Source organism: Lepidochelys kempii, chromosome 9 (genome assembly GCF_965140265.1).
Source record: "Lepidochelys kempii isolate rLepKem1 chromosome 9, rLepKem1.hap2, whole genome shotgun sequence".
NCBI classification, from domain to species: Eukaryota; Metazoa; Chordata; order Testudines; family Cheloniidae; genus Lepidochelys; species Lepidochelys kempii.
In genome coordinates, this window is record NC_133264.1 from 2,264,000 (window position 1) to 2,286,817 (window position 22,818).

Sequence of the window (22,818 nt, forward strand, 5' to 3'; positions counted from 1 at the left end):
TTGATTATTAATTCACCATTGACCTTCATTCAGTGCAGATTGTAGAATATATCTTAAAGTGTACGAGCTAAAAGGTCCTCTTTGTCTTTGAATAAACAGGAGATTGAGGATTCCAGTGAAGATCATGTTAAGAATGGCGAATTCGCACACGCTGTTGTTATTAAACCTGGACCCAAAGCCGGCAATGTAAGCTTTTAATCACGTACACACCATCTATAATTAAGTTAAATTCGAGACAACAATAATTAGCTGCTCTGTCAAGAAGTCCTCAGTCATCCTGCCCCTTTACATTTCGCCAGTCCACCGTTGTGCTTGGATCGAGGCAAAGAGCTTTCTCTCTAATCACTAGAAAGAAAACGGGCTGTGATTGTGGTGCTCACTGGATTGGGCGCTGCAGGCCACAGAGCAGGGAGGTGTTATCTCCGCAGCGCTGCCGTTCACTTCACCACTCGTCCCTTCCTGAGCAAAGACCATCACTCAGCCTGGGTTGTGAGGTGGAGATAACATACCCCTGGGGCTAGGCTGAAGTTCCCTAGGTTTCTACACGGCCAGAGTGTGCCTGGCCCTTAGGCAGGGGGCACTGAGGGGAGGAAGGGCACTAGAATACTCCTCCCCTCCTTGTGTGGCCTGTATAAAGGCCAGGGAGAGTCATGGTCCCTATCCTTGTGGGAATGCAGGGGCTGCTGTGTCCCTGCTCCCCTGGGGGTGCTTGATACCCCCAAAGGGGGCAGGACCAAGGGTCTGGCTTGGCCCATGCACCTGCTAGCAGAGCTGGACAGGGAAAATAAATGAAAGGCAAATGTCCCATAACTGCTTCAGGCTGGTTTGAAAATAATCCAGCACTTTCCTAAGGGCTGGGTTGTGACACCCTTACCTCCTTGGAATCGATGGCTCTACTAGGGGCTACTCACCAGTGGTTATTATTATTATCTGTTATTATATCAGAGAGATGTATCAGCTGGGGCTATGGACCAGTCTATTAATTCTATGTTAATTCACGAGTGACTGGTCACACAGATCCCGTGACTTGTGTGTTTAGTGAAGTATAAAAATTGGATCTCACTGTCCAGGAAGGTTTTCCTGAAATTCAGCTTACAGGTTTCCTGCCTAAAATTTCAGCGTGATGCTCCTGACCCCTACACTCCTCACTGAATCATTCCCCTCTGCTCTGGGAGTTATCACCCCTCTGACAGATCAAATGATTGATTTTCTTCCTCTGAAGCATCAGGGCCGGCCGGGGCTGGAGACAGGACATTGGCTGGGGAGGGCGAGGGCTCTGAGGGGGCACCGAGCATTTTCTCTCTCTCTCTCTCTCTCTCCCTTGCTCAGGTGCTTGGCTGGCTGGTTGGTGCTCACATGCACAGGGTCTAACTCATCGCTGTAAGTGAAGTTGGGTAGGAATTGTCCCCCAGGCCAGACTGGCTGGGACCTTGGAGGTTCCTCTCCTTCCTCTGCAGTGTGTGGGTGCGGGTCACTTGCCAGGATCATTTGGGTGCATCTCACATCATCCTTTCCCTGCCATGGCAGGGGCTTGGGCACTGGTGAAGCTCAGTCCATCCCGTTCGCTGCCTGTGGCACATCAGTCTGCTCTCCAGTGGCCTGGGATACTTATTCCGGTTGTTGGGTTTATCGTGCAGGTGCTGGGGGCTGCTGGAGGCCTGGGAGATACAGCCAGTCAGCCCAGATGGTCTGGTTGGCCCTTCTGGCCTTAAATTCTATGACTCTAACCACACTGCACAAAAGCCCAGAAGTCACAGTTTGTGCTCGCCCGTGGCTCAGCCCTAGCACCCTGCGATGGCCCTGGGAGCAGCACAAACCCCTTTGACTTGCGGTTATAGCCTTCCTGTAGCACAGCGGTTCCCAAACTTGTTCCGCCGCGTGCGCAGGGAAAGCCCCTGGCGGGCCGGGCCGGTTTGTTCGGCCGATGGCGGCTCCCAGGGGCCGCGGTTCGCTGCTCCGGGCCAATGGGGGCTGCGGGAAGCGGCGCGGGCCGAGGGACGCGCTGGCCGCAGCTTCCAGCAGCTCCCATTGGCCCGGAGCAGCGAACCGCAGCCAGTGGGAGCCGCGATGGGCCCCACCTGCGGACGCGGCAGGTAAACAAACCGGCCCGGCCCGCCAGGGGCTTTCCCTGAACAAGCGGCGCCCCTAGTTTGAGAATCACTGCTGTAGCATATGGTACCTGCTCTTCTCTCCTAGGTTCCAGTGGAAGGAATTGCCATCTTACACCAGTTTCCATTTTCCTCAGCCCTGCAGAGGATGTCGGTCATAGCTCAGGAGATCGGAGGGGGGCAGCAGGTCTTCATGAAGGGTGCTCCAGAGACAGTGGCCAAGTTTTGTAGACCAGAAACCAGTAAGTAACATCTCTATAAACGCTCAGACATATGTGAGATGTGGCTTTTAAACTGTACGGGGCCCGCACTATGACAGGAGAGATCTGGGTTTGATTTCTGAGCCCAGACTCTTACATCCAGACTGACAGGAGTTGGAGCTTTACCATCACTCGACAGTGACGCATTCTGGCTGGTCTGAGTGGGATCTGATTGGATCTAACCAACCCCTGCTCAGCCAGAGGACGCTGCTGAGAGATGAACAGACAGTACAAATTGGTGGCCTCCTCCACAGCAGATATTTCAAAGACAACCCTCTTGATTTTCCGGCCTACAGTAGCCAAGCGGTAGTATTGCGGTTTTTTTTGCTCTTGGCTAAAATGACCAATATGATTCACAGCGTGAGCTAATGGTTAGAGCAGGGGACTAGAAGACAAGACTCCTGGGTTCCAATCTAGCCACAGCCACTCACTTGATCTGTGTCCTTAGTCAAGTCACTTACACTTTCTGAGCCTTGTTTACCCATCTGTAAAATGGCTAGAACAACACACCTACCTCGCAAGGCACGAGGAGAGTTTATTAACATTGATAAAGCAATTTGAGACCCTTGGATGGACAGTGATAGAAAAGGGAAGTTTTGTTACTATTATTATGCCAAGTCAAATTCATCAGGCTAGTCCTGAATCAGTCACGAGGCTTATTAATAAATGGGGAAGGAGGGGTGCCCCCGGCCCTCTGATCATGGAATTCTCTCCTGTTCAAAGGCAGCCCCATGCTTCCAGACCACTTTAGCTCTCCAAAGACGGCAGATTAGGCTTGACAGCACATTGTTCTTGTCACTGTTCAGGGCAACTGCACCTGTATTTCCCTCAGGCTTCCAGCTGCACAACTACTGCTGATCTTGGGTGGAGACCTGCGTCTCTTTCCTTCCTGACCAGGGTACATCAAAGCTGCACAGTTCCCTGCCTGCACTGTGTATTTCCCAGCAAAGAGAGTCTGCCTAAACAGATCTGCTTGCTTTCTCTTCAGAGGCGGATCACAGGGGGATTGGCACAGATATACGTTACCACACAGCTCTTTCGAAGCCAGCCAGCTTTTATTCTTAAGGCAAAAAGCATCATAGACAAAACGTATTAAAAACAGTGAGAGAAGCTGCACATGCTAATAAGTTTACGAGGCATTGCCCCACCCTTGGGGCTTCTTCGTGGTTACAAGGGCAGAGCTTTGGTTCAGAACAAGCGCACAGTCTTCTGAGGCCGCAGTAAGCCCAGTCCTTCCAATCCTCCCCTAAGGACTGGGGCCCTGCGTGGCCCCGGGGTCCAGTCGGTTTGCTGGATCAGGAAGAAACCCCCAAGTCAGTTCACAACCCAGTTCACAACCCTGCTTTTATCCCACTTTGTTGGTCTCTGGAGAATCCAGTTTGAACTAGTCTATGTACTTCTCTCCCGGTGGGTGGCTTCAAAGGCTGAGAGAGGACATTCATTTGCACACACACACAGCCCAGCTACAGCAGGAATGTACAATGCCACAACAACAGGTACACAACTGCATTCTAATGCAGTGTGCCCCAAAGGGATTAACCCTCATTCAGGAAGGGGGAGCTTAATTCGGCGTGGTTTGTTCAGGGTACTGTCACTCTTTTCTCCTGCACAGTGCCACCCAGTTTTGCCAGTGAGCTTCAGCTCTATGCAGCACAGGGCTTCAGGGTCATCGGACTGGCGCACAAAATTCTGCAGGGAGGGAGGCAGGCAGCTGGCTTAACAAGGTAAGAAACAGACAGACTGCCACTGACTTACTGCGCTCTGTAGCTGTCCTGCCGTGGGGAAGGGAGATTGTGGGAAGGGCTTTGGAGGACTATCTGCACTCTCACATGACCTTGCCTGCATCCTCAGTGCAAAGTAGCCTGGTTCCAGCCCAAACTAAAGCACAGAGCAGGCTTTAACCCATCCCCCAACCCATACACTTAAGGTCAAAAGTGCAATAAGCATGTGCTTGAGGGTTGTGTGTGTGGATGGGGTGGGTTGGGCAAAACCATGCACAGGAGCCCAGGCTAACCCTCCAGTGACACATACCCTGTGGGCTGAGCTGACAGCGCTGCTGTGGAAGGAGTAGGCAATGAATGAGTTCAGGAGGCAGGCTTTGAGAGTCTCCATTTAAAATCAGGATCGTGGACCTGTCTAGGGACGCAGGAACCTTTTCTGCTGGCTGTGGCAGGAATTTACCTGAGCTCTCCAGCCTAACACCCAAACTTATAGGTGTGCAACATATTTCGCAATACTGTTTTGTCCTATGGGCAATATTACTAGTCTAATAGGTGACATATGGATATTGCTGGCAGCCTTTTTTGTGAAGTTGTGGGTCAAACTGCAAAGTGCAATTCTGCTCTGAAAAGTGACCCTTAAAGTGGCACCTGCGACTCAGCTGATCTGGTCACAGTGAGTATTTGCAGAATCAGACCCCACATACCAGAGTGACAAGAACAAGTTTTGGTCCTTTCCCTCCAGTCGACCCCCCGGATCCAGCCCACATCTGGGAGAGAGCTGGGTTCTGTTCTGGCTCCGTGCTGCAGCAACATGATTGTTAACTGAGTTCCAAAGGCAGGGCCAAACCCTGCTCTCACTGGTCCTCGTACAACTCTATGCAAGCCAAGGGCGTTGCACATGTGTGAGTCAGGGCAGAGTTTGAAGCCATGGAGGCTGAAGAGGTGTAATGGAGGGTGGAATTTAGCTTCCAGCATCTTTGTTGCCAGCGATGATGCGAGAGCCAAAAAGAAGCCAGCCTGACTTTCCGATCTGAAGTTGGATTTGCAGAGCTGGTAGTTACCAAACAAACATACTTTTATTTATTAACTCAGTAAATACCATCTGGTGTCTCTGTGAGATATGATGGTATCTGATGGTATCTAGTTTGCAAACTAGTTTGTGAAACCTACAGGATCTCTATCAAGGATTCTTAAAACTGCAATACCCACCTGCTGAAGTGAAGAAACAGATTGACAGAGCCAGAAGGGTATTGAGAAGTCACCTACTACAAGACAGGCCCAACAAAGAAAGTAACAGAACGCCACTAGCCGTCACCTACAGCTCCCAACTAAAACCTCTCCAGCGCATCATCAAGGATCTACAACCTATCCTGAAGGATGACCCATCATTCTCACAGATCTTGGGAGACAGGCCAGTCCTTGCTTACAGACAGCCCCCCAACCTGAAGCAAATACTCATCAGCAATTACATACCACACAACAAAAACACGAACCCAGGGACCAAACCCTGCTACAAACCCCAGTGCCAACTCTGTCCACATATCTATTCAAGGGACACCATCATAGTACCTAACCACATGAGCCACACCATCCGGGGCTCGTTCACCTGCACATCTACCAATGTGATAGATGCCATCATGTGCCAACAATGACCCTCTGCCATGTACATTGGCCAAACCGGACAGTCTCTGCGCAAAAGAATAAATGGACACAAATGTGACTTCAGGAATCATAACATTCAAAAACCAGTAGGAGAACACTTCAATCTCTCTGGTCACTCAATAACAGACCTCAAAGTGGCAATTCTTCAACAAAAAAACTTCAAAAACAGACTCCAGCGTGAAGCTGCAGAACTGGAATTAATTTGCAAACTAGACACCATCAGATTAGGCCTGAATAAAGCCTGGGAGTGGTTAGGTCATTACAAAACCTCAACTTAATATCCCCAATACTAATGTCTTCCTACTGTTACTCACGCCTTCTTGTCAACTGTCTGTAATGGGCCACTTCAAAAGTTATTTCTCCTCCCTTGGTATCCTGCTGTTAATTGATGTATGTCGTTAGATTGACCTAACCAGTGATGAGCTGCCAAAATCTTAACAACCGGTTCCCTCCTCACCCCACAAGGAGGTCGTTGCCCACCCCCACCCCCTGGGACTCCTAACCCATCCAACCCCCCGCGTTTCTTGACGGCCCCCCCAGGACCCCTGCCCCATCCACCCCTGTCCCCTGACTACCCCCAGAACCGGGCAGGAGGGTCTCGTGGGCCACCGTACTGGGTGCCCACCCCACCCCTAAGAGCCAGAGGGACCTGCTGTGGGGCGGGGTGGGGACTCCTGGCGGTGCTTACCTGGGGCAGCTCTCAGGAAGTATCCGGCAGGTCCCTCTGGCTCCTAGGGGCGGGGGAGCGTAGCTAGGGGGCGAGCAGGGGGAGCAACTGCTCCCCCCACCGATCACATCAAAATGGCGCCTTAGGCGCCGACTCCCTGGGTGCTCTGGGGCTGGAGTACCCACAGGGAAAATTTGGTGGGTGCAGAGCACCCATCGGCAGCTCCGCACCCTGCACCTGGCCCCAGCTCACCTCCGCTCAGCCTCCTCCGCTGAACACACCGCCCCGCTCTGCTTCCCTGCCTCCCCACCCCGGCTCCCCGTGAATCAGCTGTTCGGCGGGAAGCCGGGGCAGGCTGAGAAGCAGGCGGCGGCTTCCCGCTCAGGGCCAGGGAGGCAGAGATGAGCTGGGGTGGGGAGCGGTTCCCCTGTGCCCCCCCCCCGGGTTACCTGCTGCGGCACGGGCAGCCCTCCTCGTGCCCCCCCGCCTCAGCTCACCTCCGGGCTGGAGCACCCATGGAGTCGGCGCCTAAGGCCACTTTTGGCCGGTTAAATTTAGAATTTGGCCAGTTAAATTTGTTCCGCGAGGGACAACCGGTTCTAAAAGGGCTTCTAAATTTAACAACCAGTTCTAGCAAACCGGTGCCAACCGGCTCCAGCTCACCACTGGACCTAACACTTGGTAAAGCAACCCACATTCTTTCATGTATTTATACCTGCTCCTGTATCTTTTACTTCATGGATCCGATGAAGGGGGTTCTAGCTCACGAAAGCTTATGCCCAAATAAATTTGTTAGTCTCTAAGGTGCCACAAGACCAAGGAAAGTACAGAGAGAAACAGGGAGAGAAAGGGGCAGTCTCCTTTCAAAATACGACCAGTGCCAGCTAGGGTCACTGATCTGCAAAGCTTCCAGGTGTAGGTAACTTCTCTACTAATACTAACAAATTTATTTGAGCATAAGCGTTCATGAGCTACAGCTCACTTCATTGTAGCTCACGAAAGCTTATGCTCAAATAAATGGGTTAGTCTTTAAGGTGGCACAAGTCCTCCTTTTCTTTTTGCAAATACAGACTAACGGCTGCTCCTCTGAAATCTACTAATACTGACAGACATACTTCAGGAGGGTGTTGGAAGAGCTAATTAGTTAATTGAAAAAGCTATTTTGAACTGGAATAGGCCTCATGTTGCTAATAGGCTGATTTGACATAAACAGGACTGCGATTCCAGAAAGATTAATAAGACACGTCTCTGTCTTCTTCATTCTCAGGGAGGAGGTGGAGTCTGACCTGACGTTCCTGGGCCTTCTGATAATGGAAAATCGGCTGAAGGCAGCGACCAAGCCTGTGCTGGAAGAACTCAGCGCTGCCCGCATCAGGAGCGTTATGGTCACAGGTAGCTACACAGGGACATTCTTTTATGCTGTGGCTTGGTCACTGGCATTGAGTAGAAGAAATAGTGACTTTCAGTCAATTGTATCCCAGGAAGCAGCCGTGTTAGAGTCGCGGCTCAGTGTGTGTGTCCCTGAAAATCATCCCAGCCCCTTCAGACAATTATCCCAGCCCCTTGAACTCCTAATGGAGCCCTGGCTTCCTCCTCCCTCAGGCCCCCTTTCTCCACAGTCCAGCTGCTGGGCTGACTTAGGCTCAGAATCTCTCTCCCTGCCCCCAGCTATCAGGCCTCTTGCTGTCATCTCTGGTTCTGCATAACGTGCCAATGACTCTGTCCCTTCTCTGCCTCCCCTCCCCCATGTCCCCCTTGTCCTGCAATGAAAGTGGGAGAGCGGGGTGCTGTGGGGGGATGGCAGGAGGGTTGCCAGGCGTCCAGTTTTCGACCTTAACTCCAGGTCGAAAAGGGACCCTGGTGTCTCCGGTCAGCAGTGCCGACCGGGCCGTTAAAAGTTCAGTCGATGGCACAGCAGGGGCCTGGGGCTAAGGCAGGTTCCCTGCCTGCCCTCGCTCCACGCAGCTCTCGGAATTGGCCGCCAGGTCCCTGCAGCCCCTAGGCCAGTGGGTGGTCAGGGAGGTGCCGCAGGCTGCCTGTGCCCCGCGGTGGAACCGCGATCAATGGGAGCTGCGGGGGCCACGCCTGTGGGGCCAAGGGCAACGCATGGAGCCTCACTGGCCGCGCATCTACCTAGGGGCTGCAGGGACCTGGTGGCCACTTCCTGGGAGCCACGGTAAGTGCCACTGGGACCCTGCACACACACGCACCCCACATCCCAACCCCTTGCCTCAGCCCAGAATCCCCTCCCACACCCAAACTCCTTCCCGGAGCCCACTCCCCGCAATCCCTCCAACACCTTGCCCCAGCCCTAAGCCCCCTCCGTCACCCCAAGCCCTTCATCCCCGGCCCCACCCCAGAGCCTGCACCCCCAGCCGAAGCCCTCACCTCCCTCCCGCATGCCAAACCCCTCAGCCCCCCAGCCTGGAGACCCTTCCTGCGCCCAAAACCCAGCCCCACCCCAGAGCCTGTACCCCCAGCCGGAGGCCTCACACCCCTGCACCCCACCCCTCTGCCCCAGCCCGGAACCCTCTCCCGTACCCCAAACCCCTCATCCCTGGCCTCACCCCCCCTCCCACACCCCAACCCCCTGCCCCAGCTCTGTGAAAGTGAGTGAGGATGGGGGAGAGCGAGCAACGGGGGTGGGGGGGGGGTGGAACAAGCAGGGGTCCGGGCCTTGGGGAATGGGCAGGACAGGGGTGTTCAGTTTTGTGCGATTAGAAAGTTGGCAACCCTAGATGGCAGGAGAAAAACTGAGTGAGCTTTCTCATGGTACAGTTACATTGCTTGTGCTTTCTTGGTTTTTGCCCCTTTTTGGTACCCAGCCTACTCTAAGGCTGTGCCAGGACAACTGAGGAATTTTCCGTCACTGTTACAGCAACAATTCAGCAGTTAATTCTTTTACCTTCTTCCAGGCTGAACCGGTACATAGGTCCCCTTCTGACAGGGAATCCATTAGTATTTTCTCAGCTGGATTCAATCCAGACCAGATAAAATGTTAATTTTAAAGGCAGGCCTGAGCTGGAAAAATTCATTCACATTCAAAATGGCTGTGGACCATTTTTCTGTGCTGTTAAACAACTGCCATTTTCCACTCCAGCGTTTCGACAGTGGGTAAAGTGAACTCTGTGTATATCAAAGGGATTGTAAAGCTCTGTGGTATCCTTAGGATGAACGGTACATTGTGAATGGAAGGCAACGGTATTATAAAAACATGCAGAAGAACCATTGAAATCTCTCTGGTACCGAGAGTCTGTGAGATCACATGGAATTCAGGGAAAAGTTTACATTTCCTCCAGCCTCAAGGTTTAAAATCCACATTAGACAAAACTGCAGATGACACCTCCCCCCCCCCCAACTTGATTTTTCTAGGTGACAACATACAGACAGCGGTTACTGTGGCCAAAAATGCTGGCATGATTTCTCAGACCAGTCAAGTGATTCTTGTTGAAGCAAACGAACTATCAGGTTCCCCCTCAGCATCCATCACCTGGAAGCTACTGGAAGAAAGCAAACCGAATGGCTACAGAAACCTGGTGAGTGCTAAATGGGCAGGTCTCAGGTGATGGGAGAATAAATGGTACACTGGCATCTATGCCATCTTAGTGATGCTGGTGTAACTCGCTGGGGTTACTCTGGTACCCCTGACATCAGAGACTGCCTGTTAGTCCCCATCTGTGCTACAGAACATGCTGTGTTGGGAAAGTGTTTAAAGAGAAAGTGATCATTAAATTGCTTTACTCGTATTTCAGTGTGTTGCCATTTTAATGAACTGGGATGTGACTTTGTTAACGCTGATTTTGCAAACCCTTCTAGACTAGTCTTGAGAATGGCTTTCCAGGAGCCATGTTAAAGGTTTGTCCCAGTCCCACTGGTAACCGCAGCATGGTAGCTGAAACCTGTTTCAAGACTGTGTCTTTATATGGTATGTTGTGTGGTGCAGCTGGCCCTTAGACTTTGTGAGCATGCCCGGCAGGGAACAGCCTTGCCCTGACTAGAAGGGGTGGAACAGAGGTGAGCAGAGAGGAAAATCCCTGTGTGTGCAAGTAAAACATTGATTAAATCAGTTTTAAAAAATTACGTACACAAGTTGTAATTATGGTAAGAAAACACATACACAATGACACTAAGACATGTGCCCATGATGGTGTCTTTTTCCCTGCCAAAGATCAATATTAATCTGAGTCACTGACTGTTGGAGGAGTGGATCCCTATTTGACAGAGCTCGTTACTGGGTGTAGATGGATGGGAGAAGATGACTGCAGGTGTCCTTGGAGAGGTCCCCAAAGTTCTGAGTGGGTCCCACTTGCCTGTAATCCAGTTTCAGCAGCATTGTTAACATCCTAGGTCCCGCATCGGGTATTATTAATTCTACAGTTTACTGCCAAAGTGCTGTGGCCTGAGAAGAGCCAATATCTATCTACATTACTTACCTGGTCCCATTCCCCTAGCATCTGAGCACCTCCTAATCTTTCATGTGTTTATCTTCACACCACCCCTGGCAGGTAGGAACTGTTATCCCCCCATTATACAGATGGGGAACTGAGGGGCTAAGGGACTGGTCCAAGGTCACAGAGGAGCAGGGATCTGAACCAAGGTCTCCCACCTCCTAGTCTAGTGTTCTAACCACTGGACATCCTTCCTCTCTACACAATAGAGCACCAGGGTTTGAGTGCAGCTAGGTCATCTTTTAAGTCCATCGTATGGAAATAACTCTGGCCTGATTTATAGGAGACTTACATTCAAGTTGGGGGAAGATTCTGCTCTGAAGTTGGACGTAGCAGTTACCATTTTGCCATGAGTGGAAAATCCTACCAGGTCATTACACAGCATTTCAGCTATTTACTTCCGAAGGTAAGTTGTGGGCTATTTGCACTGTGGCCCTGCTCCAAGTAAATTCTGGGGAGATCATTCTTAGAAGTGCTCTTGACTTGTTTTGCTCACAACAGTCTAGTTAAGTTGAACCATTGCATATTTAGGATTAAGCCGGTGACTCAAACAACCTGCCAGTCCTTTGTTCCCTGATTTCTTTTTAGCGGAGGCACAGTGCAGGTTCATTCATTGCCCATTCGGTTTTCAGATCCTGCAGAAGTCCCATGTGAAGTGAGTTTTAGGATTTATGCTGCTCCTTATTCACACTCATCACTGCTGGACTTCTTAACCAAGTGGAGTTGAAAAAGCACACTAAAGGATTTTCAATCATTTTCTCCTTTCAGCTCCTGGTCAATGGGACAGTTTTTGCTAGAATGTCTCCAGGTCAGAAATCCAGCCTGGTGGAGGAGTTTCAAAAGTTGGAGTAAGTTTTTTATGAACATTCAAAGATTCAGAGTGCTGGATTAATTCACAGGCTGGAAGGGAGTCAAATGAGAATCATCAGCTCCTGTCCAGCAGCTTGGAATTAGAACTGGAAACTGTGTGCCTGATAGGAAATCCCAAATCTGAGTCTCCTACGAAAATATAGCTTGGAAAATATTTCCCCTAAGCACATTAAAGAAGAGCCACTGAGGGGGTCTGTGATAGCCTTATAGTCCCAGCTAGCAGGCTGGGCAGCCCAAAACATAACATGTCCCGCACTCAGACTTTCCTGTGGTCTCACCCATCTCACATGTGTCCTGCTGCTTCACTGGCAAGAAAAAGAGGAGCTTGTCGCCTACACACAAGATTTAGGGAAATCTCCCCGAGTTGCAGCTCTGCTGATGCTGGTGGCATTTTCACCTCTCTCTCACCAAGACCTATTTTGGGGTTAGAGAACACAGTGGAACAAGCAGCTAGGCTCAGTCTGCACCAGCACTAGAGGAACTGGGAGAATTTCAGAAAATCTTCAGTATAGACAGCTGAGGTGAGTCCAGTTCAGGAGCACACAAAATCCAGAATCCTGGGCATGACGTATTTCAGTCACCCAGCCTGCCAGCTGGGACTTTTCCAATGAAACATAAAGAATAACTTACACTAATGTAGCTCCTGTCAGGACCCCAGTTATGGGAGGCGGGCGGGTCAAGGACAGGGCCTAGGCTGGAGAGGACATGGTCTGAGTTCAGGGTACACGGTCCAGGCCAGAAGCAGCAGTCCATGCGGGTGGCACGGTGTAGGATCAGGTCAGCGTGAAGGTCGAGGAGCCACACTGGGTTAGCCAAGGGAGCCAGCCAAAGTGGGATTAGGGGAAGCTAGGAAGGGCGAGATGTCAGGAATGGAGCAGGGCACCAGGACCAGGAGCTAGGCAAGGTGTCAGGAGTGCACCGCAGGCTGTTCGCAGCAGCAAGCCAGTGCTCTGCCTAGTAGCCAAGGCAGCCTCCGGCAGTTTTCCCTAGGCCTTAAATAGCGTGCCTGGGCCAGTCAGGGAATGTGGCAGGCTCCACCAGCCAGGATCTCTGTGGGTGGGGCATCCAGTGGTAGAACCCGTAGGGCTTACCAGCTGCTATTCCTTATGTCCCCACACTGTCAGGAGGTGGTGTAGACATCACAGCCACCCAGGAGCCAGCAGACCTGGGTTCCAGCCCTGCAAGTCCTTGCAGCCCTTTCCATCAAAACATTAAACTAACCCCCCCACTCGCTACAGGGCTCCCTTTTGCCCGTGCTGAAATGCTGTTTGGTTTGGTTTGCAGTTACTTTGTGGGCATGTGCGGAGACGGAGCCAATGACTGTGGGGTGAGTGGAAACCCAACTTAAACATTGTTTGAGAAGCGCATTTCAGTGCCAGGGAAATACTCCAGATTTAGTAGCCCTGGAGAAGCAAGTTCTCCACAGAGCAGCTGCATTAAGGACAGCGGACTTAGGCCATGATCCTTCAGTGAGTTCCACCCAGGGACCAGAGCCATCCACAGGTGGAGCTTGTTACAGAATTAGGGCCTTTGAGACCAATCCCATCTCCCCTAAAAGCCAATGAGCTGAGGCCAGGACTCCAGGCACACAGGGCTGGCAGCCGGAACCCGGGGCATGCGGGACATCAACTGAGACCCTGGGTGCATGGGGACAGCAACTGGGACCCCAGGGGTGCTGCAGCACCCCCCACACCTCTGGTTCCCGCTCCTATGTCCTGGTGTATGCCAGGGAAGGCAGCTGGAAGATACAGCTGACATGCCATAGGAGGGGACAAAGGAGATGCGTTAGAGCATCTCCCAGAGGGACTGGCCATGCCCCATCACCAGCCTGTATTGGGCACTTCTGGGGTGACACTGGCTGGCTCCCGGTGCCCCCGTAGAGTACACGGATGGCGTTGATTGGCGGGCTGGCTGGCCAGTCAGTGTGCATTGCCGGCAGGAGGGTACTGACCAGCGCTGTGTATTTCAGGCTTTGAAAATGGCCCATGCTGGGATATCATTGTCTGAGCAGGAGGCGTCGGTGGCTTCGCCTTTCACGTCCCGAACCCCCAACATAGAGTGTGTGCCCGAGCTGATCAGGTGAGCACAGGCTCTTCGCACACTGCTATCGCAGAGAAATTGGTTCCTGTCCCACATTACAGCTGGGCTTTCACAGCAGAACATACATCAAACTCCATGGCCCTGAGGATGCGCTTTGCACTGCTCCTGTCTAAGAGAACAGCTTTCACTACAAGGACTATTCATTTCCTCACAGCCGCGAAGCGGGAGGCCTGCCACAGCTGTGGAGCATGTGGCTAAGAATGGGTTCAGTGCCAGGGAACTAGGAAGAAGAAGAAGGAGCTATAGAAAGAGACACACGTGTCTGTTGTGCTAAATCTGGGCACTGCTATAGTGTCCTCCATCACAGGGCCTTGCCACACTGTGCAAACAGCTAACAAAATAACACCTTGCGGTGCCATCCCCTGAGGATCTCAAAGCTCATAATGAACCCTTGCAATGCCCTGCAAGGTAGGGAAATAACATTATCCCCATTGTACTGATTGGAAAACCAGGGTATGGAAGTTATGGACTAGATCCTGCTCCTGTTGAAGCAAAGGGAAGCAGGACTGGGCTCTAAATCAGTTGCCCAAGGCTACACATATCATGTGACAAAGGTCAAGGATCACAGAACAAGTCACTTTCTTCCGACATTGAACAAGGATCTTTATCAGAATAAGGGAAACAGTGTTATCCTTAGCACTTCTCTCTCTGCTGCTTTATTGTAGAGCTTCTGCCTAGAGCCTTTTCCAACAACCCACCCACCACAGCTTAAAGAGACAGGATTTGTATCTACACAACACAGTGAGCTAGTAGGAAAGTTGGGAATAGAACCCAGGAGTCCTGACTGCTAGGGTACTGCTCTAACTAATAGGCTTGCTGCCTCCCAGAACACTCCTCTGCTTTGTTTGCACTTGAAATTGATGAGCTACTGGGTTTCATTGTCGGAAGGCCAGGGCCCTGGTTTCACGCAGCTGAGACAGCCGTGTTCCTCCATTGATTTGAAAAGCTCAGGGAAGAGCCCCCTGGTGTATTGTTGCCTTACTGAGAACTCTTCGCACCCCCAGCACACTTTACATTTTCAATGCACTTTATAAACATTAGCTAGCCAGTGTCTTGAGGCGACCGGCATCAGGACTGCTCCCATGAGTCGGGTGTAGCAGGGTCACTTCCTATTGCTGCAGAGCAGCATTGCGGCAAAGGAATTCATTGCTACCGAATTCTGATTAAGAAGTGCAGGCCCAGGCGATAATTTGTCAGGGATTCATCATCCCATAACTCATGCACTGCTGTTCAACCCGACTTTCAAAGGACTGAGGAAAGCTGCACTCCCCGCCCCCCCGCCATCCTCTAATCAGTATCATCTTTTCTCTTCCGCCACAGGCAAGGTCGCGCTGCTCTTGTCACTTCATTCTGCATGTTTAAGTACATGGCACTGTACAGCACCATCCAGTATCTTGGTGTTCTCCTGCTTTACTGGGTATGGCTCTGGGACCGGGAGTTTGTCAGTTAGAACAGAAGCAGGCCACTGCTCCCGTAGAGGGGGAGGAGGGTCTAATGGCCAAGACACAGCCAGGAGAGCTGGTTTCTTCTCCCAGCTGAGCCACAGACTCCTTGTGTGACCTATGGCAAGTTGCTGATCTGCTCTGTGCCTCAGTCTCCGCATCTGTAAAATGGAGCGACTTTTGCCACTGAGTTCAGAGGGAGAAGGGCCAGGCCCAAAGCAGAGCCGGACAAATGCACACACAGAAAGAAAGATGCAGCATGCTATCTCAGGCAAAGGCATGTGCGTAGGAGATGGAGGGTGAGAAGAGAGGCTAAGGGATTACTTGCAGAGGGGGGGCTGTAGGAGAGGAGAGAGGTACTTTGGCAGATGAGCACAGGGAAACTTTTCAGCTGTTAAAAGGGTGCATTGGCTATTAATGCCAGGGCGCCCTAAATTGCCTTTGGATGGAGCCTTCCCATTTAGTGAGGAGGGATTTGCATTCAGAAATCATCTGGTATCAAGAAAAGAACTTGCCCCTTCAGATCAGTCTCTCTTCATTTTTTTGAATGAGCTGGAAGGATCATTAGCCTGCACAATGTCCATGCACAAAACGATTGTATTTAGTGCAAGCTCTGCGACTGTGCCTCTGTTGGAAGGACTGTCACTCATGGTGCACGTTATCTGGCTAGCATCAGAGGGGGAGCCGTGTTAGTCTAGATCTGTAGAAGCGGCAAAGAGTCCTGTGGCACCTTATAGACTAACAGACGTATCAGAGCATAAGCTTTCATGGGTGAATACCCCCTTTGTCGGATTATCTGGCTGAATAGCATTCCCAAGGCTTTCAGAACAAACTGCAGATTATTAGCCCTATGGAAACACTGTGGGTTTATGAAACAAACCACCCTAAGGCAAATGTCTGATTTCTGTTTTCTTTTTGTTTCTCCTTTCAGCAACTAAACTCCTTTGGGAATTACCAATTTCTATTCCAAGATCTGGCTCTTACCACTGTAATTGGTATAACAAGTAAGCTCCATAGTCACCTTTTGTGTCGGTGTGAGAATAGATCTCAGCTAATTTCCTCCCCCTGGATGTGTATAATCCTGCACACTGAAAAAGAAAAAGAAAGCTACCCTGCAGTGAATACAGTATATTTAAATCAGCAGAGAGGGCTTACCGCGCAATAAGAGAAAAGGGTTGTGAGCAGATGGGAAATCCTCGGGGCTGGGCTGATAGGCAGCCAGATCTGGAGTGACTCTCAGTACCTAGGAGAATTCCTTATGGGAGAGAAAAAAGAAAAGGGGTACTTGTGGCACCTTAGAGACTAGTCTCTAAGGTGCCACAAGTACCCCTTTTCTTTTTGCGAATACAGACTAACACGGCTGCTACTCTGGAACCTGTCATTATGGGAGAGAGACAACAGCAGCTCGTGCAGAGAAACTTGAGGTGGAAAGGAAACTCAGGGCCTTCTCTACTCATGAGGTAAGGCTGGAAGATCCCAGGGGCAGCAGTTACAGAGGAAGCCATGCGGAAGTGAAAGAGCATAGGGGTACACTGCGGGAGGGCCCGATAGTAAGCCATAACCAGTGGGGTAAGGTCAAAGTCCCCAGTTCAACTGCAATCAGAGAAGCTTGTTCGCTCCTTGATACAGGTTAAAATCCCTGGGACCAAAGAGTAAAATCTTTGTGCAAGCAGCCAGCGTGACCATGTAGAACCCAGCACTGGGTGGCCCAACAGATTTGTTTAGAACCCCTTTGGGGATTCACAGCTTGTTCCGAGATCTGGCTCTTGTCACTATAATTCACTGCAACAGCTGTAACAAGTCAGCTCCATAAAAGCCTGTATGGGAGAGAATGGGTCTGCAGCTGATGGCCACTCATAATACAGCATATAATAAACTGAATGCCCATACAGCGCATTGCCGTTGTGCATTAAAGAGGTGAGTGTAACGTTAGAAGGGAAAGTGGGGGAAGGAATAGCCTCATGGATACACTCTCCTCTGCTCTATCTTGCCACTGTAGACAAACAAGACAGCTTTACTATGAATTTTCTCCATAGCACTCTCCACATTTAAAGACCAGGATTACATATTTACATCATAAGATCTAACACTGTGGACGCACAGATCTAAAAAAGAGGCCAGGCAGGAAAGAGGTTTTCGTTTAAGGTTGAAAATGGTTCGGAGAGCTAAGGCAGAGACGTGCAATAAGGACGTGCCAGATGTCAGAAGCAGTGGAGTAGAAAGCTGGGCACCGCTGGTGGAAGGCGGAAACCAGTGCTAGATAAGAGAGAAGGGAAAAGAGAAAGACAAGTTTGAGACAGACAAGAGTAAATCCCTAGGGAGCTCGAAGAACACGGAGAGTAAGGACGGGGGGCTAGGCCTGCAGTGCTTTGTGTGTGTGTGAAGGCAGACAGCAGTGCTCTGCACGTGGTGAGGTTCAGAGAGCTGGGGAAAGACCGCGATTACATCAGTTTTAAAAGTGCCAGCCATGACTCTTGGTGCCTGATGAGAGCTTCCTTGCTATGAACCCCCTGCTTGGCATCAGGATATTCCCCTGAGCTTTTCCTCTCCCTGATGCTAGGGTAAATCAGGAGTAACTCCCCTGAAGCCAAGCTAGCCCCCAGTGTGCCCAGGAGGGGAACAGCAGGCCTGGGATTTTTCCAAAATAACTTCACAGATGTCAGATGCTGTTAATTAACCCTAAATGGCTGATAATATAGTGTTAAGCTGCTGGTATCTTGGATGTACTAGTAAAAAAAACCCCATTCTTCTATCAGTGAGTTTGAACGGTGCCTACCCAAAGCTGGTCCCATACAGGCCTCCGGGCCAGCTGATCTCCCCCCCCTTGCTGCTGTCCGTGGTCCTGAACATCCTGTTCAGTCTGTGCATGCAGGTTTTTGGCTTTGTGACCGTCCAGAAGCAGCCCTGGTACACTCAGCACAACATCTACAGGTAAGCCCCGTGCTCAGGACTCCAAACACAATGGGGCTGGCGTACATGTAGCTATTGACAAGCTTGGGAACTGGGCTAGGCCCAGCCCCAGAGGAGTAATTATGTGTAATATAGCTGCTGCTGAACTCACAGCAGGACGGTCGAGCAGGAGAGACCAGAGAGTGAGCTCCCAGAGCACAAGTACTGCTAGGCCAGGTGGGGCAAGGGGAGGGTGAACACCTGATGACGTTCATCACAGCGCTCAGACTCACTCTGCGTGCGTCTGCTTCGGCAGCCACACTGAGGAGGCTGGTGGAGACTGGCTGGGGTTTTCCTTGAACGAGTCATTGGCCCTGGTGTGTTACGCATAGTCCAGGAATTCTAGATCACTTGGGTACAATTTCTAATAGCAAAAGAAAGAGTATCTGGGCAGTAGTTACTGCTGCCAAGGTTCCTGTTTGGTTCCATGGAAATGTCAATATGCCGCCTGGGTCCCATTACAACTGATGGCAAAGATCTGGGAAGGGCAAGTGTGGTCTAGTGGTTTGCACCCAGGCATTGGGTGTCAGGAGACTGGGGATCTACTGCCACCTCTGCCATTGCATCACTGTTGGGCAGGTCAATTCCCCTCTCCCTGCCTCAGCTTCCTCATCTGTAAAGTCGGGATAACAAAAGGTACCTCCTTCTCAGAGCTGCCGGAGGCCCATTCATTAGTGACTGAGAACGCTCTGGGAGTCCCAGTTGGAGGCTGGTACAGCCTTGCCAGCTGCCATTACTGACCACAAGGCCTCCTCCTTCGCAGTGCCTGCCTCAGCGGGAATAAAAGCCATGTGGAGAATTCTTCCTCCGCTGCCACCATCAGCTTCACCGGGATGGAGCATGCAGATGGCAGAGAGGGGGTGGACAATGGCTACAAGAGCTATGAAAACACCACAGTTTGGCTCCTCAGCACCATCAACTGCCTCATGGTAGCACTGGTGTTCTCCAAGGGAAAGCCTTTCCGGCAGCCCGTATACACTAACTGTGAGTACAATGCACTGATTGTGTGCGACAGGCAGAGCATGGCCTGGCTCAGAGCCCGAGAAAGCCAGCTCACTAGGAAACACCTTGGCAACAGCTTTGCTGGCCAACATTTCAAAAATAGGGGACCAACAATTTTTCAAAAGCATCTAACTGATTGAGACGCATGGCTACAATGGTTCCTGGAGCTCAGCACCTCTCAGAATTTGGCCCAGGCTTTGTGGATCTTTGATGCTCAGGATCTGAGCTGGTGACTGGGGTGCATTTCAGTAAGACAGGAATCTAGAAAAGGGCAGCCTGTTTATCAGCTCCCCTGAACTGGTATGAAACAAACTACAAACAAATGGTATTTGGTGTCTGGTTGGCTGGTGGGGTGGGCGGCCTTTCCAAGGCTAATGTGGATCAGACACACACGTCAAAAAGAGAAGAACCAGAATTAAAGTGCCTGCTACCCACCAGCCTTTGCTTTGGGTATCTCTAAGAAGGCCTGTGCTCCCTGAAGCATGTTGATAAACCAGTGTCTGAGAGGATTAGGATTCAGGGCTTTAGTCTGGGCCCATCCGAAAGGAAAACTAAACCAAAACCAGAACATCACCCAGTCAAGGGCCAGAATAGTAATAAGAATCCAGAGCTGACTGCCTATTAACTCACTGCCTGGCCCCCACAAAGACAAATTGAAAAAGAGAAAGTCCCTGGCTCTGTCTGGGAGTGCGCTCTGATGGCCTCTGGTGCCCACCTGGGAGAAAGCACTCCTGAGCCCCCAGCTGGCCGCTCACAAGGCCCGACCAGAAGTCAGAAATGAAGAAAACCTAGGAAGCTGTCTAGGTCTTCGCCTTGCAGCACAGCTCTCCCTTCCTCACCTCTGTGAGATTCCACCAGGAAATGCTCAGCGGGTCCAGCCCCGACGACTGCAATGGGAGGTGTTCATTGGGTTGATAATCCTTTCTGAGGGGCTGGTCCTAATGTTCCCAATCAGGCAAAACTCTCTTGGAATTTTTCTTGCTTTAGGGTTGAATTAACCCAGAGTGAGGACTGCATGTCTGGCTCTTTGATAGGGGCACTGGCGGGGAAGGGCGTGAGCATCACATTTCTCCACAAGATGGTTAAGAGGTGACTTGATTGTGATTGCAAGTACCTGCCTGAAGAGATTTCTGATAGCAGAGGGCTTCTCAGTCCAGCACACAAAAGCAAAGCAAGATCCAGTGGCTGGAAGCTGACAACAGACTCATTCAGACTAGAAATAAGGGGCACACTTTAACAGGGAGGGTAATTCACCCCTAGAATACCTTACCTAGGGATGTGATAGATTCTCTGTCACTTACAGTCTTTAATTAAGATCAGAAGTGATGTCCTGGGTTCCATGAAAGTCAATGGCAAAACTCCCGTTGACTTCAACAGGAGCAGGATTTCACCCTAGATTTCTTTCTAAGCACAAGTTACCGGGCTCGATCCAGGAATCACTGGGTGAGGTTCTCTGGCCTCTGTGATGCAGGAGGTCAGATTAGATCACAGTGGTCCCTTCTGGCCTTAAAACCTATATATGTAAGGCTTGTCTCAGCCTCGCATGTGTGCCCTTGACTGACCAATGCTGGGTTTCTTTTACTGGGTTTATTTTCCTTTTGCTCCAAACTCTTCCCAGTTTTCAGTGAAGTTTGGCATGGCATGGTAAATGATGGGGGAGGTACTCAGGAGTGCATGTGAGCAGCTGAGGACGCTCACAGCCACATTGTTTCACCTGACTGCTCTTGTCCCTTAGACATATTTGTACTTGTGCTAGCAGCACAGCTGGGCATCTGTGTCTTCTTTGTGTTTGCCGACACTGACGGTCTCTACTCACAGCTGGATGTAAGTATCATGTCAGGACGTGTTCTCTGTGCTCTAACCCCGTGTTTCATTAGAGACCCCGGATGGGTGAGGTCATATCCTTTATTGGACCAGCTTCTATTGGTGAGAGAGAGACAGGCTTTTGAGCTTATGCAGAGCTCTTCCTCAGGTCTGGGTGAGGTGAGGTCGAAAGCTTGTCTCCCTCACCAACAGAAGTTGGTCCAATAACAGATATTACAACCCCCACCTTGTCCCTCTAAAACCTTGGGACTGGCATGGTTACAACACCACTGCATACGGTATTTCATTAACAGTCTGCACTAGGATCACCTCTGACATCAGGCACAGAGTCTCACTGGGTGTTCCAGTAAGTCTGAAGCCACGCTAAGTTTAAAGTAGGGTTGAGTCAGATGAGAAGGACCGAGCAGTTCCTGGGGCTCTGGGTATATGCATTCGGTCACCTCTATGTTGCCAGACTGAAACCAGCTTGGATCTGGGCACTCTTACCACCTGATAGCTGGATAGAGACCTACGTGTATTGTTCGGTCCAGTCCCTACCGGAGAGGTGTCTACATTATCAAACCCACCTCAATCGGTGTCCTTGTGGACTGGGTACACCTGGAGGTGGCCACACCAGGTCAGTGTTAAAGCATGGGGCGGGGGCGGGGTGTGGAAGCTTGCACGGCTGCCGTCCATGCTGGCCCTGCTCTGCAAGCAGAGAGAGGACGGCATTCCCTGGGGCTGCCGGCAAGCGCCTTGCACCAACACCAGAGTCACAGTCGTGAAAACCCAACAGTAGTCTAACGTGTGGCACATGCTCACAGTCCAGAGTCTACCATGGCCGAGCCCACAGTGCACTAAAGCAGCATTTGAGTTCAGATAGCAATGTCCGGGCTACAGTAACTGCATCAGGAAATAGGGACATGCAGGAAACAGATCTGAGATTTCACTGCTCCTTACCAACCAGCCATGCTGAAAATGCCTCTCCCTCCAGAGCAACTCCCAGCAAGCAGAGCATGTTGTAACTGGACAGCTACAGTTAACAGAATCAGCCACTGGCTGGCACTTTAAAGGAAGCATTATCCCAGGTAGTTCCATACCCACAGTAACACATTCTCACCATCGCTGCTGTAACAGACTAAAACTGGCTCTGGGAAGAATGGTCATGACAGCAATCTTATTCGAATCTGCTTGGAAGAGAGGAATTTAGTTTACATCATAGATAAAGCCTTAATCTTTGGTGAGGAAAAATAGAAAAACGTGGGAACCCAAACTCTGGGTGAAAGCACCAATCCATACTTTGGATCTGGGCTCCAGTCCTCAAATGAGTTGAGCCAACACCAGAGATTCCAAGACACCCAACCTTTGGGAAGTTTGGATCTGGATTCGGAGCGGGAATGACCTCTCTTTCGCTCTTGGTCTTTAAAAAAGAAAGAGAGAAATTAGATTTCCTGTTGCAAAGCTGCAGCTCTATTTTCTCTGCTGAGTCATGAGATTAAAGGCTATTTCAGTTCTTCTTTATGAGGGTTTCATCATGCTAGAGGGCAAGCTCACCTCCGTCAGCTCAGCAGGTAGTGGCTACTACATCCAGCCAAACAAGGATGCTGTGCTCTGATGATGTCAGCTCACACAAATGCTTGCAGGTGCACACACATTGCTGACTGGCTTCCATCTCCCTTTCTCCCAGCTCGTGTGCACCCCCACCTTCTGGAGAATCTCCATGGTGATAATGCTGCTGGTCACATTTGCTGTGTCCTTTGTTGTAGAGGTGAGAGCCTGTGTTTAA

The 22,818-nt window shown here is 50.8% G+C and overlaps 1 protein-coding gene across 1 annotated transcript in view; it reads left to right on the plus strand.

The window, feature by feature from the left end:
* The window catches only part of LOC140916839 (probable cation-transporting ATPase 13A4), a 62,856-nt gene that overhangs the window by 37,772 nt on the left and 2,266 nt on the right, over positions 1–22,818 (plus strand). Inside the window, exons 15-29 of the mRNA XM_073358725.1 lie at positions 100–186; positions 2,197–2,350; positions 3,981–4,092; positions 7,686–7,810; positions 9,791–9,954; positions 11,150–11,272; positions 11,635–11,714; positions 13,021–13,063; positions 13,706–13,815; positions 15,157–15,253; positions 16,210–16,282; positions 18,035–18,209; positions 18,991–19,211; positions 20,965–21,053; positions 22,720–22,800. Coding sequence (XP_073214826.1) covers positions 100–186; positions 2,197–2,350; positions 3,981–4,092; positions 7,686–7,810; positions 9,791–9,954; positions 11,150–11,272; positions 11,635–11,714; positions 13,021–13,063; positions 13,706–13,815; positions 15,157–15,253; positions 16,210–16,282; positions 18,035–18,209; positions 18,991–19,211; positions 20,965–21,053; positions 22,720–22,800 — 1,734 coding nt within the window. The remainder of the gene's footprint in view (positions 1–99; positions 187–2,196; positions 2,351–3,980; positions 4,093–7,685; positions 7,811–9,790; positions 9,955–11,149; positions 11,273–11,634; positions 11,715–13,020; positions 13,064–13,705; positions 13,816–15,156; positions 15,254–16,209; positions 16,283–18,034; positions 18,210–18,990; positions 19,212–20,964; positions 21,054–22,719; positions 22,801–22,818) is intronic.